General features: G+C 44.5%; 1 protein-coding gene across 1 annotated transcript in view; it reads right to left on the bottom strand.

Moving 5' to 3' along the window:
- The window catches only part of LOC124613449 (carboxyl-terminal PDZ ligand of neuronal nitric oxide synthase protein-like), a 970,717-nt gene that overhangs the window by 120,418 nt on the left and 833,578 nt on the right, over positions 1 to 16,721 (bottom strand). Inside the window, exon 6 of the mRNA XM_047142152.1 lies at positions 5,912 to 6,089. Within this exon, the coding sequence (XP_046998108.1) occupies positions 5,912 to 6,089 (178 nt within the window). The remainder of the gene's footprint in view (positions 1 to 5,911; positions 6,090 to 16,721) is intronic.

The following is a 16,721-nucleotide window of genomic DNA, read 5'->3' as shown; positions in this document are numbered from 1 at the left end:
GGGAGGGTCAGTTTTCAATCTATGTGGAAATAATAGTTGATGTCTTGGTTATTTGATGTAAAGTTTATTTTAAATGATTTACTTGGCCCGAGTGGCGGTTTTTTAAAATGTTTTTAAAGACATTAATTCATTTGTGGTTTTATATAACAAGCAGTTTGTACAGTTTGCCTGAATGGCGTTTCTTAAAGAAATTATCGCCGGTCGCGGTGGCCTAGCGGTTGTAGGCGCTACAGTCCGGAACTGCGCGACCGCTACGGTCGCAGGTTCGAATCCTGCCTCGGGCATGGGTGTTTGTGATGTCCTTAGGTTAGTTAGGTTTAAGTAGTTCTAAGTTCTAAGGGACTGATGACCTCAGAGGTGAAGTCCCATAGTGCTCAGAGCCTTTTGAACCATTTTGAAATAAATTATCTGATTTATGATTGTAATTCTCTTAATGATTTATCTATGATGCAGATAAATATGTTGAAATGAATTGGTCACTGTATGGGTCAAGTCCTTCCACTCCCTTCATATTAAAGGTTAAGGAAATTGCAGTTATAGAAATAACGTTCCAGTAGTGTCTGCCACAAGAGTTTGTTGGTCATCTACCCAATGCTCTCGTGTTTAGTTAACAATTCCGCGAAGAAACGAACGGTTGTTCTTGGATCGTCTCTGTCTGTTGTATTAATCCGACCTGGCTAGAGTCTCAGACTAAAAAGCAATAATTGAGACTCAGGCGAAATATGTTTTGTAAACCACTTCTTTCGTGGATGAATTATTTTTCCTTATGATTGTTATAGTGAACGTCTGCTTGACATTTGCTTTTACTGCAGTTTGTGTTTTGTAGGCATTCCACTAGATGTCGTTCCGAATTTTTACTCGTAGGTATAACTGCGCTAGGAGTCGCGAGCAGAAGATCTTCTATGCAAGATGCAGGGCAGAGTTGATCGTGGTTACTGTTCCAGTAATTTCTCATCAAAACTTCAATCGAACGGCAGTGGATTTTGCCTATTTATGCTCAATACATACACTGCCGGAAAAAAATTAGTACGCCTGGAAATACGATGTAGGCTTTGATAATGTTTGCAGCGTCGTCTGCCAATAGATAGTGAAGTGGACTAGCTACCAGATCGCCATTTGTGTTTACCCTTTAATAGGTAAGGTTAACAGGCGGAAGCGTCAGTGTGGGGCAAACGTGTGCAGCAAGTAGCAACCATGTCACAGAGATGTATACGTGCTTCCTACAATCAACTGAGCGAGTTTGAAAGAGGTAAATTTATGGCCTTCCGAGTGTCGGAATGGCCCTTTCAGAGAACCACCACACTAACTGGACATGCAGCGTCAGTTGTGCAACGATGCCAGTATCAGTGGTGACATTCTGACACCCGTAGACGAGGTTCTTCACATCCATGCAGCAATGACGCCTGCCGGGATCGTCGTATTGTGTACAGCTACCTCAGTACAGGTAAGAGGACTAGTGGGAGCCCAGCCGTGTCAGCACGAACTATTACGAAACCGTTATCAGCAGTGGAACTATGAACAAGTACATCTATAGCCTGTCTTCCACTCACGCCACAGCATCGACGTGTACGACTCGATTGGTGCTTTCAGAGTATCACCCGGAAGATGGAATGGCGCGCCCTGGCCTTCGGCGACGAAATCAGATTCTGTCTGCACTCAAGTGGTGGTTGTCTGCGCATTCGGAGTAGGCCTGGTGAGTACAGTCTCGCAGAGTGCATTTGTCCAAGATACAACGACCCCATCCCAGGTCTTATGGTCTGAGGTGCGATAAGCTACAACTTGCATTCACCTTTGGTGTTTCTGGGCGGCACGTTAACCAGGTCTCGCTATTTGCAGAACACCGTCACCCCGGTCATTTTGCCGTTCTTGCAATTGGAAGGCGACGTGTTGTTCCAGCAGGATAATGCTCACCCAAACATTGCCCGAGAAATTCGATGTGTTCCATACGACATGCAGCAACTTCTCCGGCCAGCACGATCTCTGGACCTGCGTCCTAGTCGAGTACTTATCCAATATGATAGGACGAGAAGTAACTCGTGCGACTTGTCAACCAACAACTCTTATAGCACTACGTGAACAGATCAAGCAAACTTGGCATAACGTTTCGCAGGACAGTATTCGCCATCTGTACGACCGACTGGATCCAGAGTTAGTGAGTGCATTGCCACCCGTGGATGCTGCACCACGTACTAATATGAGTGTTACAGCATGGGTCGATACCTAGTACCGCAGAACCACTAGTGCTCTTATTTTGTACATGTAATTTCAGTTACCCCCATATGCACTATTGCAGCAAAAGGTCTTGAGTGAATGGGAAACCTCTAGAAGGGTGCGCTAATTTTTTTCCGGCAATATAAATGTGGAGGACCAATCGAAATAATACTTTCTAGGTGGCCTACGTGACTGCACACTCGTATCTCGTTACGTATTTTGACTAGAATTAACCTTGAAAATAAGCTTTGACGAGCTATATTTCAAAACGTGACTGGAACATGAATAGGGTAAATTAAAAGTAAAGGCTCTGAGTGTTGTAGGGCGCTATTTATACCTGCATTTGACTTACTGCTAGTAACAGCAGCAGTTTTTCTTTAACGCTTTTGGCTGGTTCTAGCTTTCCATATATAGTTGGGTCATTAGAGACTAAGCGCTAGGTCAGTTTTGTGGAGATTGGGAGCTGGGACTGGAAAGTGACCGTGCTGACAATACCAGCATTTATTATGGCCATAGGATCTGAATAATTTATATTATGCGGAAGAATGCAGATTTCTTTATGATGCCCTTTATTGGCACAGCGTACGTGCTAAACACTGGAATGAAAAGTCTGTCATAAAATGTATGTAGGCCTATAAGCAATAAAAGCATCATAACCATGAGTCTTATGTTTTGCGGTGCTTGATTATGATGCTGTTGTTATGTACAGATCAGCTGATAATGGAATGTGTTTTCCGAAATCGGTCATGTATGTCGTATTAATAGTCAACATCAGTACACTGCAGCTTGAGGAAGTCTCAAATATTTCACGTAATAAAATACATCTGGACTGCGTGTGTACGAGATGCCATAGCCAAGAACGATGGAGAAATTTATAAAGATTTCCTCTCACCATGAGTTTAGCGTTTTACAAGGCATTAACTAATCAGTAAGAAAAAACTCCACCGCAGACGCTTATAGTCCTTTCAGTCGAGCGCCGAGAACTGAATGCATGTTTTCAAGCGGATAACAAAACTTGCTGTCCAAAAGACCACTGTCGGTAAAAACGAAAGAATGGACAACTAGCACATTCCTAAATAGAAAGTTATAATACGATCAAAAACAAATGTAGTACCTGTCAGCTCGGTGTGAAAATATTTTTAAATTTACTTCCATTTCCTGCGGGACCATCGACATATAAGGGCCTTCAATGAATTTGTGACGTCACACTAGTCGGCTTGTCCGCCACACTTTGCGAACTTTCGTCTCCGTGTAAGAGACACAGGAAATGAATATTTAATTGAAAAGATACCCACTAAAGGTCTTAATTTTGTGTGTGCTATCGAGAACTTGCATCCATTTAAACGTGCAGACAAGAATTGTTAAACTCTCCTGAAACAGTCACTCGCTCTCGCCGGAGGCGGCTGCTGGTACTCGTAAGACCTACAGTGTCACGTGCTGTGACGTACGAGCCGCGACCTGCGTTGCTCGTAGGCGTCGCTTTATGGAGCCAACGTAGTGTGGTGCCACAAACGAGAAAAGAAGGAAACTTTAATCGCTGAGTCCTTTGTTGTACTTGTTGTTCTGGTCCTCAGTCCAGAGACTGCCATCTTTATTGACCTAATTGTCGACAGGAATTAAACCTTAATCTTTCTTTTTTCCTTGCAAGGAATCGTTTGATGCAGTTCTCCACGCTATCCTGTCATGTGTAAGCATCTTCAGCTCTGCGTAACGACTGTAACCTACGTGCGTTCATATCTGATTACTGTAGTCAAGCCGGCCGTGGTGGCCGTGCGGTTCTAGGCGCTGCAGTCCGGAACCGCGGGATGCTACGGTCGCAGGTTCGAATCCTGCCTCGAGCATGGATGTGTGTGATGTCCTTAGGTTAGTTAGGTTTAAGTAGTTCTAAGTTCTAGGGGACTGATGACCTCAGATGTTGAGTCCCATAGTGCTCAGAGCCATTTTTGACTGTAGTCAATACTTGGTCTCCCGGTAAAAGTTTTATTGCCTATACTATCTTCCACCAGAAAACTGACTCTTCCTTGGTGCTTCGGTATATCTTCTATCAATCAACACCATCCTTTTTGTGACGTGTGTACATCGAAGACTTGACAACATCTGTCAGTTGTTGTCAAGTCTTCGAAGTACACACTCCACAAAAGATTCACGGAATCCGAGTATTGACGGTTCCAGTTACGCATGCATCGATGTGTCTGACTTTTTATACATGATGTGTATAGGAGCCTGAAGATGGCATTAACGAGATGCCGAAACCGGAAGTCTTAGTGAGATAACAACTTCTGAAAATATACCTCTGTTTGCGATTTTTCTGCGGTAAATGTCTGACCAGCCGCTGTTCTGTATCCAAGATGGATGAACAAAGAGTACACCGACATTGTTATTAATGTTCTGATTGCGCCACGCAGGTCACTCCGAGTCCATTTTGGGGTAGTGAACTAGTGTCGGGGCGCGATAGAAGACAGAATACAATACTTCTCGCTCCCTTCTCAAGCACTGGTACCGTGTCATATCGCTCAAGTCTTATAAATTCAGCCTTGTTTACGTAGGTGTTTCGATCCCTGTATTTTACATTCGCTGCCTCAGATTGTGTTCAAAGCAACAATGTCAAATGCTTCTTCTTAAATCTAAAAATCTTATAAACGCTGGTTTGGTTGTCTGTACACCTAGACCTACGGGGAGAATATGTACAAGAGCCAAGAGGGAGACCAAGAACGAAGTGCTCGGATAAAAAATGGTGTAAGACAGAGATGTAATCATTCACCTCTGCTGCTCAGTCTACTCATCGAAGAAGCGATGATAGAAACGTGGAAACGAAAGAAAGGTTCAAGAGCAGAATTAAAATTCAAGGCGAAAGGATGTCAATAATAAGATTCGCTGATGAGAATGCTTTCCTTGGAGAAAGCGAAGAAAAATTACAGGCTCTGTTAAGTGTAATGAACAGTCTAATGAGCACAGAATAGGGATCGAGAGTCAATCGAAGAAAGGCGAAAGTTATGAGAAGTAGCATGGATGAGAACATCGGGAAAGTTAACATAAGAACTGATGATCACGAAAAAGATGAAGTTAAGGAATTCTACTACCTAGGCAGCAAAATAACCAATGATGGTCGGAGCAAGGAGGACGCCAAAAGCAGACTAGCAATGGAAAAAAGGGAATTCCTGGCCAAGAGAAGTCTACTAGTATGAAACATAGGCCTTAATTTGAGGAATAAATCTCTGATAATGTACGTTTGGAGAACAACATGGTATGGTAGTGAAACATGGACTGTAGGAACACCGAAACAGAACAGAATCCAAGCATTCGAGGTTTGGTGCTACAGAGGAATGCTGAAAATTAGGTTGACTGGTAGGGTAAGTAATGAGGAGGTTCTGTGCAGATTCGGAGAGGAAATGTGTGGAAAACACAGTTAAGGAAAAGGGACAGGATGATACGACATCTGTGAAGACATCAGCGAATGAGTTCCATGGTACTGAAGGGAGCTGTAGAGGGCAAAAACTGAGGAGGAAGACACAGATCGGGATACATCCAGAGTAACTGAGGAAGTAGGTTGCAAGTGGTACTCTGAAATGAAGAGGTTGGCACAGGAGAGGAATTCGTGGCGGGCTGCATCAAATCAGTCAGCAGACTAATGACCCAACAACAAAAACATCTTAGGTAGGAGTTTCCAGCCGTGGTACACAGAAGCGGCGCCTGCCTTTACCTTTGCGCTCGACCCCCGTGACTCCAGTGGTGGCCTCGGCCGCGTCCATGGCCGCCGTGGACGCGGTGCCCGCGAGGTCCTGGTCGTCGTCGTCGGCCGCGTTGCCCGCCGCAGCCGACAGCTTGTGGCACACCTCGAAGGCCTGCCCCACGGTACGCACGATGCGCATCGCCTGGCTCTGCAACAAACGAGGCGGCCAATCTCACTCCGAGGTAACTACATTAAAGGCATCGCTGGAAATGCAAGGGATGCATCGGAAAGATGGAGACTGACCCGTGGTGCTCAAGGCGATGGGACGACTTCCTTCGGCAAGAAAATCTTTGCGAGAATTCCGACAGGTCGAGTAGAAAAACTAGGCGAGAGAGGTCTGGGTTGTGGCGATAATTTGGAGACGCGTGCGGACGGCGATCGTGAGAGGAAGTTTGGAGTGTTGTGGGCCCGCACGGGGTCTTGAGACAGGTCCTTAGTCTGTCGGCTGCTGCTGCCTTGGCCGGCCAGAGTGCCCGAGCGATTCCAGGCGCTACAGTCCGGAACCACGCCACCGCTACGGTCGCAGGTTCGAATCCTGCCTCGGGCATGGATGTGTATGATGTCCTTAGGTTAGTTAGGTTTAAGTAGTTCTAAGTTCTAGGGGACTGATGACCACAGCAGTAAAGTCCCATAGTGCTCAGAGCCATTTGAACCATTTTGCTGCTGCCTTGTCGGCTACGACTGTCTTTCGTTTGTGCGCTGCCTGATGGAGCCAATTCCAGCGATTGAAAACGTCTGTTTTAGTGCACTACTCCTCGGCTCCTGTAATTGGTCGCCTTTACCCTCAATGTTTTTGGACAAGCAATTCAAGTTGTTTTTGGCGGTCCAAATGGTCTGGGCCGATCCGTTGACGGAGGAAGGAAACTGCCCGATGCAGTAACCGTATCTATGATATTGCTGTGACAAGGGAGATCGGGTTGGCGCCTTGGCCTTGGATTATTATCGACTAAGTTATGTACGTGACGGCAGTTTTAAGTAAATACACTACTGGTCATTAAACTTGCTACACCCAAAAGAAATGTAGATGATAAATGGACAAATATATTATACTAGAACTGACATGTGATTACATTTCCACCCAATTTGGGTGCATAGATCCTGAGAAATCAGTACCCAGAACAACCACCTCTGGCCGTAATAACGGCCTTGATACGCATAGGCATTGAGTCAAACAGAGCTTGGATGGCGTGTACAGTTACAGCTGCCAATGCAGCTTCAACACGATACCACAGTTCATCAAGAGTAGTCACTGGCGTATTGTGACGAGCCAGTTGCTCAGCCACCATTGACCAGACGTTTTCAATTGGTGAGAGATTTGGAGAATGTGCTGCCTAGTGCAGCAGTCGAACATTTTCTGTGTCCAGAAAGGCCCGTACAGGACCTGCAACATGCGGTCGGGCATTATCCTGCTGATATGTAGGGCTTCACAGGAATCGAATGAAGGGTAGCGCCACGGGTCGTACACTTATGAAATGTAACGTCCACTGTTCAAAGTGCCGTCAATGCGAGCAAGAGGTGACCGAGACGTATAACCAATGGCACCCCATACCATGACGCCGGGTGATACGCCAGTATGGCGATGACGAATACACGCTTCCAATGTGCGTTCACCGCGATGTCGCGAAACACGGATGAGACCATCATGATGCTGTAAACAGAACCTGGATTCATCTGAAAAAATGACGTTTTGCCATTCGTGCACCCAGGTTCATCGTTGAGCACACCATCGCAGGCGCTCCTGTCTGTGATGCAGTGTCAAGTGTAACCGCAGCCATGGTCTCCGAGCTGATAGTCCATGCTGCTGCCGGCCGCAGTGGACGAGCGGTTCTAGGCGCTACAGTTTGGAGCCGCGCGACCGCTACGGTCGCAGGTTCGAATCCTGCCTCGGCCATGGATGTGTGTGATGTCCTTAGGTTAGTTAGGTTTAAGTAGTTCTAAGTTCTAGGTGACTGATGACCTCAGAAGTTAAGTCGCATAGTGCTCAGAGCCATTTGAACCATCCATGCTGCTGCAAACGTCGTCGAATTGTTCGTGCAGATGGTTGTTGTTTTGCAAACGTCCCCATCTGTTGACTCAGGGATCGAGACGTGGCTGCACGATCCGTTACAGCCATGCGGGTAAGATGCCTGTCATCTCGACTGCTAGCGATACGAGGCCGTTGCGATCCAGCAGGACGTTCCGTATTACCCTCCTGAACCTACCGATTCCATATTCTGCTAACTGTCACTGGATCTCGACCAACGCGAGCAGCAATGCCGCGATACGATAAACCGCAATCGTGATAGGCTACAATCCGACCTTAATCATAGTAGGAAACGTGATGGTACGCATTTCTCCTCCTTACGCGGGGCATCACAACAACGTTTCACCAGGCAACGCCGGTCAACTGCTGTTTGTGTATGAGAAATCGGTTGGAAACTTTCCTCATGTCAGCACGTTGTAGGTGTCGCCACCGGTGCCAAAGTTGTTGGAATGCTCTGAAAAGCTAATCATTTGCATATCACAGTATCTTCTTCCTGTCGGTTAAATTTCGCGTCTCTAGCACGTCATCTTCGTGGTGTAGCAATTTTAATCGCCAGTAGTATATGTTTAAAGGCTTCTGTTAAAGTGCCGTGCTTGATTTGCTTGCCACTTGGCAGCGGCACTGTATTTAAGTGTTTGGTTAGCAGTACTTTGTTACATTCAGTGCAAGTGCATTTAATTCACTTAATCACCAATTAATTTCTGTACATTATTACTAGCCAGTTATTGAATGTTGGTTTTTCTGTTTTAGTCAGTCGTGTGTCTTGAGAATTATTGTTTCTGAAATGAAGTGTCTTACGGTCTTACCTGCGTTGGTATTCTTGATGTTATAAATTTAATAAGACGTTTTCTTGGAGTCGGTATTTGTTAGACTTAAGTTTTGGGACGCGGTCTGGAAGTTGCAGGTAGTTCAAGATGTTGGTGGCCTTAATAACTGCTAGGTATGCAAACCAAACAGCTTACTTAAAATATCATTATTCTGAATATTTTCTTTGGATTTGTTGAAGCTATTTATGATACAATGTATTTAAGAACATTTTTATGTTCTTTAAGGAGATCATTATTTTTACTTTTATTCATTTGGATTTTTTAAGAGATCATTAATTTAAATATCTCTGATATCGTTCAAACTGTGTGAGATCTGAAAAAAAATTCTCCTTCTTAGGATTTCATTATCATAAATACATGCAATTAGTTAAGGTTGCTATATCAAATTAAGCTTATCAATTGTCAAATAAATTTTCTGTTAAAATTTTTTAACTGTGAATGGTGTTGCTGTTATCCCTGGGTTCCCCTTTCACATCACAGCCCTTGTGCTGAAAAGTAATGGCTCCGAACTCTTTATCAGAAAACTCTTAACGCTTTTAAGTAAAACAAACGCTATTAACATTCTATATCTTTATTCTGCATCTCTGAATACTTATATTGCAGCACAGTCATCCTTGATCACGGTTTCGTTATATCTAAATATACCTTCATCAGAAGTAAAATACACTAAAATCACATCCTGCAGTGGAGATACATTGAACAATCGTGCCAAAGGCGTCGTCAGTAGTTAAAACATCATCTCCATTTATACAACATAATTATGAGGGTCGATGCGAACACAGCACAGCATCAGTACTTCGCCTGTGAACACCGAAACCGTGGTCAAGGATTTTAATAAATCTTTGTCCTGCAACTGTTTGATTGCTATCATTTACCGTGAAGAGACCAGTTTGTTGATACCATCACTGTAGAACGTTTGACACCGTTGACGCTGGTCGCGGTGCCCGAGCAGTTCTAGGCGCTTCAGTCAGGAACCGCGCGACTGCTACGGTCGCAGGTTCGAATCCTGCCTCGGGCATGGATGTGTGTGATGTCCTTAGGTTAGTTAGGTATAAGTAGTTCTAAGTTCTAGGTGACTGACGACCTCAGATGTTAAGTCCCATAGTGCTCAGAGCCATTTGAGCTATTTGAACATCGTTGACGGGGCCTCTGAATGCACTACTTCGTCACTATCAAAGCCCAGTTCTCAGAGGTGTTCTTTAAGTTTTGGAAACAGATGAAAATCGGATGGGGCCAAGTGAGGACTGTACGGAGGATGACTGATGCCAGTGAACCTAAGGCTTTGGATCGTTGCAGATGTCGCAGCGCTCGTGCGGTCTGTTATTGTTATGGTGACGGAGAGAGTGCTCTACGTGTGCAAAAACTCTTCGAATTTGAAACTCCATTACAACACGGTGTTTCCTATGCACCAACATTGTTGCGTTACACACCGCCATGTTTTATGCCCTTATTCGGAGCCCTTAGGTGACAGAAGGCTATACATATGTAGACATTAAGAATACGTGTATAGAATACCTGTAACTTCTATTTAATTTTAAAAGCTTTAAGAGTTTTCACATATAGAATTCGGAGGCATTACCTTGCAGCGTGCCTTTGTGTATTTGCTACTATAGAGACCTTGTCCTGTTCCAGACCTCACGCCATCCTGCGTGAGCTTAAACGCGTGCCCTTCGGCCTCCCGTCCTAGTGGATTGGCTGTCTTGCCAGTCCACAAAAGGGCGCACCTCGGAACTCACGGACTTCGAACGTGGTCAGGTGATTGGGTTTCACTTATGTCATACGTCTTTACGAAAGATTTGCACGCTGCTAAACATCCCTAGGTCCACTGTTTCCGATGTGATAGTGAAGTGGGAACGTGAAGGGACACGAAAAGCACAAAAGCGTACAGGCCGACCTCGTATGTTGACTGACAGGGAGGTGCGAAAACTAGGTTCAAATGGTTCTGAGCACTATTGGACTTAACATCTGAGGTCATCAGTCCTCTAGAACGTAGAACTAATTAAACCTAACTAACCTAAGGACATCACACACATCCATGGCCGAGGCAGGATTCGAACCTGCGACCGTAGCAGTTGCGCGGTTTCGGACTGAAGCGCCTAGAACCGCTCGGCCACCGTGGCCGGCGAGAAAACAAGGATTTCATGGTCGAGCGGCTGCTCATAAGCCACACATGATGCTGATAAATGGCGAGGCCTTGCCTACTGTAAGAGCGTAAACATTGGACGATTGAAGAGTGGAAGAACGACGAACTTGAACAAGCGTCATGGGCGCGGTTATCAGCGCCCATAGAAATTCCCAATCTTTTCACGGTCCACTCTCGCCACTTCTCCAAATGATGATCAAATGATGAGGACAACACAGACATCCAGTCCCCGGGCGGATATAAAATCCCAGACCACACCATAACACCACCATCTCCGAATGTTGGCACACACGCTGGCAGATGACGTTCCGCCTCGAACAAATGCAACGAACAATATCCAACAAAATGAGATTTTTAAAAAAATAAAAAAAATTGGTTAGCGTTGCTGTCTCTAGATAACGGGGTCTCGGGTACGATCCCCGACCGCGCAGCTGAACGACCCACAAACCAAACTTGCTTATGAATTTTGCAGCAGGTCGAATTTAAGCATATTGGTCTGTAATTATGCGGGACCGTTATTTTGTGGTTCCTATATATGAGACTATTCGTGCCTTTAACCTGCTGCCTGGAACTTAAAGTCTTACGCGACTCACCCTGTGTAAATAATCTATTTCATTCTACATATGTCTATTTACACTATCTGATCAAAAATATCCGCACACCTGTCAGAAAATGACTTACTAGTTCGTGGCGCCTTCCATCGGTAATGCTGGAATTCAGAAGGGTACATATTGAAATGATAATTACAGAAAGGAGACGTAATATTCGGACGATAATTTACAACGTCGCTCATCCTAACGACAATAAAAGAGGAGAACAGGAGGATACGAAAATAAGAAAAGCCAAGAGCAGAATCATAGATATCAGAAGACGCTACCCACATTTTCAAATAAAACGACAATCTCAGTGGAGGTTACCATTAGACCAACATGTTACTCGTCATCCACAACGCTGAGGAGAATCGCAAAGGAGTGGGCAGATTTGAAACAGACAAGATGCTGATGAAAGCGGGCGCAATTTTTTTCGCAGACTTGGAGAAAACGTTTGACATTGCTGACTGCAAAACACTTTTTGAATTTCTGAATTTAGCAAGGATAAAATCTACAGCTTGCACGGAGCGAGACTGCCATTATGAAAGGGAAGCAACAGTCGAGGAAACAGGGTCTGCGGTGTTATTAAATCTATAACATGAACAATTGTGGAAGAAATTGGGGAGGAATTTCAAAATAAATTTAAGTTCAGAGTGAGGAAATTAAATTTCTGAGCTTTCCTGTTGACACTGCTGTTTTTTCGGAGCCGGCAATGGGCTTATGGGAAAGCACATGAACGGAATGTATAGTTTCTCGAAAAGAACCTAGAGGATGAGAATCAAGAAAAGTGAAACAAAATTAATGGAAAGTACGAGGGTTATTCGGAAAGTAAGGAACGATCGATCGCGAAATGAAAGCCACACTGAAAATTCGATGAAGTTTTCCACAGGTGTGTTGGACAGTGTCTCTAGTATGCCTGACGATCGCACCACGTCGTTCTTTTTAGTTCTGAGCACACAGAGAGAACAATAGTGTCTCCCGCCAAGTACGAGGGCCTGATGAGAAATTTCGCCTGCACCTATGCAGCCAACATTACATAAATGTTGTGCGTTTTCTTCTTCAAGACAATTCTCAGCCGAATTCTGCAGGGGCAATGAAGATGCTCCTACTTCGTTTTCAGTTGGAAATGTTTCATTACCCACAATACAGCCCGTAATTATCTCTCTCTGAGTTTCATCTCTGCTCACTTTAACCGCTGGCTATGAAGACAAAATTCTGGCACAGACAACGAGCTGTAGGCCAGCGTACAAAATTGGCGGAAAGCACTGACGGCTGCCTTCTATAACGAGGGTATTGGAAAGTTGATACAACGCTACGACAAACGTCTAAGTCGGATCGACGACTATAGAGATAAGTAGCTGAAAGTTGTAGCTAACTACTGCAAATAAAACAGTTCTGATTTTCGCTGGTTTCCATTTCGCGACCTATCGTTCCTTATTTTCCGAATAGCCCTCGTAGTTTCATTACGTAAGGCGATGACGAGGGGATTATTTTAGATAATAACACACCAGAAAATGAGATTTCCTACTCGGGTGTAAAATAACTGACGATGGCTGATGTAGAGAACATGCCAAATACAGACCGGCAATAGAATATTCTGAAGGTATTCGTCTGGAGTGTAGACTCGTGGGGAAGAGAATCGTAGATTATAAACAGTTCGGACCAGAACAAAACAGATGTTTTTCTAAATGTGCTGTTACAGAAGAATGGTTAAGAAATATGTCGATCGGATAACTAATGAAGAACCGCTGACTGGTAATGGGGAGAAAACAAATTTACGGCGCAGCTAGACAAAACTAAGGGCCCAGCTAATGCGAAAGATTCTGAGGCAGCAAGGAATCGTCCGTTTGGCGATGAGGAAAGTGTGTGTGTGTGTGTGTGTGTGTGTGTGTGTGTGTGTGTGTGTGTGTGTGTGTATGATGTAGGGGGAGGGGGCGCATAAAAATTGTAGACTGAGAGCAGTGCTTGACTACAATTGTTGTTGTTGTTGTTGTTGTGGTCTTCAGTCCTGAGACTGGTTTGATGCAGCTCTCCATGCTACTCTATCCTGTGCAAGCTTCTTCATCTCCCAGTACGTACTGCAGCCTACATTCTTCTGAAACTGCTTAGTGTATTCATCTCTTGGTCTCCCTCTACGATTTTTACCCTCCACACTTCCCTCAAATACTAAACTGGTGATCCCTTGATGCCTCAGAACATGTCCTACCAACCGATCCCTTCTTCTAGTCAAGTTATGCCACAAACTCCTCTTCTCCCCAATCCTATTCAATACCTCCTCATTGGTTATGTGATCTACCCATCTAATCTTCAGCATTCTTCTGTAGCACCACATTTCGAAAGCTTCTATTCTCTTCTTGTCCAAACTATTTATCGTCCATGTTTCACTTCCATACATGGCTACACACCATACAAATACTTTCAGAAACGACTTCCTGACACTTAAATCTATACTCAATGTTAACAAATTTCTCTCCTTCAGAAACGCTTTCCTTGCCATTGTAAGTCTACATTTGATATCCTCTCTACTTCGACCATCATCAGTTATTTTGCTCCCCAAACAGCAAAACTCCTTTACTACTTTAAGCGCCTCATTTCATATTCTAATTCCCCCAGCATCACCCGACTTAATTCGACTACATTCCATTATCCTCGTTTTGCTTTTGTTGATGTCATCTTATATCCTCCTTTCGAGACACCGTCCATTCCGTTCAACTACTCTTCCAAATCCTTTGCTGTCTCTGACAGAATTACAATGTCAACGGCGAACCTCAAAGTTTTTATTTCTTCTCCATGGATTTTAATAACTACTCCGAATTTTTCTTTTGTTTCCTTTACTCCTCGCTCAATATACAGATTGAATAACATCGGGGAGAGGCAACAACCCTGCCTCACTTCCTTCCCAACCACTGCTTCCCTTTCATGTCCCTCGACTCTTATAACTGCCATCTGGTTTCTGTACAAATTGTAAATAGCCTTTCGCTCCCTGTATTTTATCCCTGTCACCTTTAGAATTTGAAAGAGAGTATTCAAGTCAACATTGTCAAAAGCTTTCTCTAAGTCTACAAATGCTAGAAACGTAGGTTTGCCTTTTCTTAATCTAGCTTCTAAAATAAGTCGCAGGGTCAGTTTTGCCTCACGTGTTCCAATATTTCTACGGAATCCAAACTGATTTTCCCCGAGGTCAGCTTCTACCAGTTTTTCCATTCGTCTGTAAAGAATTCGCGTTAGTATTTTGCAGCCGTGACTTATTAAACTGATAGTTAGGTAATTTTCACATCTGTCAACGCCTGCTTTCTTTGGGATTGGAATTATTATATTCTTCTACAGTAATCAGGTTGAATTGGATGTAGGTTGCAGTAGTGATGCAGATATGGAGAGTCTTGCACAACACAGACTGGCGTGAAACGTTGCATCGAAGCAGCTTTGGGACTGAAGAGCACAACAAGCGCGAACATTAGCGGAAAGAGTTATTATAAAAGCCTCTTCTTTGAGGAAACGTGTCGGCTCTAATGTTAGCATAAAACAGCCGGATTTATTTCCCGGACTGGGATTGGGCAAGGCGAGGTGGGGAAATCCGCGCCGCGGCGCTACGCCACTGCAGACGGCGCGAGCGCTGCCGGGTTAAGACAGGAGGGGGCGACGCGACGGGCGCGCCTGCTGGGACGCAGTGTTTGTAAACACAGGCCGCGCGCCGGCCGGCGTCTCGCGTCTCGGCAGCCGCCCGCCAGCACACAGCCCATTCCGCAACAAGTCAGCCCACGGCGGACTGGGAGTGACAGCTCTAGCCATTACCAACATTCCACAGTCTTCCACTATGGAAACAAAGAATACTTCTGTTGTGTTCGCCCTCCAGCGACAAAATTAAGCCCGGTGGCAACTTTAATTCTCGATCTCCAAATCTCTCCTCGATTTCCGTCACAGCTTGTTCAATTTACAATTTTAATAACATCTGGGATAGGCTACAATCTGATCTCACCTTGACGTCTGAGCCGCGCGTGGCTCGTGTCGTGCCATATCTCATTTGACATCCCGTTTTTACTGTATTTCTACATTTCCTGAAAGCTTTTGACACCGTTCCTCACAAGCGATTTCTAATCAAGCTGCGGGCCTATGGGGTATCGTCTCATTTGTGCGACTGGATTCGTGATTTCCTGTCAGGAATGTCGCAGTTCGTTGTAATAGATGGCAAATCATCGAGTAAAACTGAAGTGATATCAGGTGTTCCCCAGGGAAGCGTCCTGGGACCTCTGCTGTTCCTGATCTATATAAATGACCTGGGTGACAATCTGAGCAGTTCTCTTAGGTTGTTCGCAGATGATACTGTAATTTACCGTCTAGTAAGGTCATCCGAAGACCAGCATCAGTTGCAAAGCGATTTAGAAAAGATTGCTGTGTGGTGGGGCAGGTGGCAGTTGACGCTAAATAACGAAAAGTGTGATGTGATCCACATGAGTTCCGAAAGAAATCCGTTGGAATTCGATTACACGATAAATAGTACAATTCTAAAGGCTGTAAATTTAGCTAAGTACCTGGGTGTTAAAATTACGAACAACTTCAGTTGGAAAGACCACATAGATAATACTGTGGGGAAGGCGAGCCAAAGGTTGCGTTTCATTGGCAGGACACTTAGAAGATGCAACAAGTCCACTAAAGAGACAGCTTACACTACACTCGTTCGTCCTCGGTTAGAATATTGCTGCGCGGTGTGGGATCCTCACCAGGTGGGATTGACGGAGGACATCGAAAGGGTGCAAAAAATTGGCAGCTCGTTTTGTATTATCACGTAATAGGGGAGAGAGTGTGGCAGATATGATAGGCGAGTTGGGATGGAAGTAATTAAAGCAAAGACGTTTTTCAAATGTTGATCGTGTTAGGACAGCAACCAGCCACAAATTTACTTTGAGTTCCTTTATTCAAAGGAAACCGTTACCGGTTTCGAATCGTTGCGATTCATCATCAGACGGTTTACACGCTTTCTTTCTACATTTGGTGTGTTTTTTACAGATTAATTGTCCTAAAATATAAATAAAACACAATTACAAACACGCCACACACAGATGGTTGCGTTGCAGATTTTCGTTGCATGTGACTTACGTGAAACGTCGGTTTCGAGTGATTGTTTCTATAACGTTCATCCAATAGATGTAAATGCATTCCCACTGCATCCTCGTTGTTGCACACGTGATAGTTCTCACAT

This window comes from Schistocerca americana, chromosome 4 (genome assembly GCF_021461395.2).
Source record: "Schistocerca americana isolate TAMUIC-IGC-003095 chromosome 4, iqSchAmer2.1, whole genome shotgun sequence".
NCBI lineage: Eukaryota > Metazoa > Arthropoda > Insecta > Orthoptera > Acrididae > Schistocerca > Schistocerca americana.
This window is presented reverse-complemented; position numbering and strand designations above follow the sequence as displayed.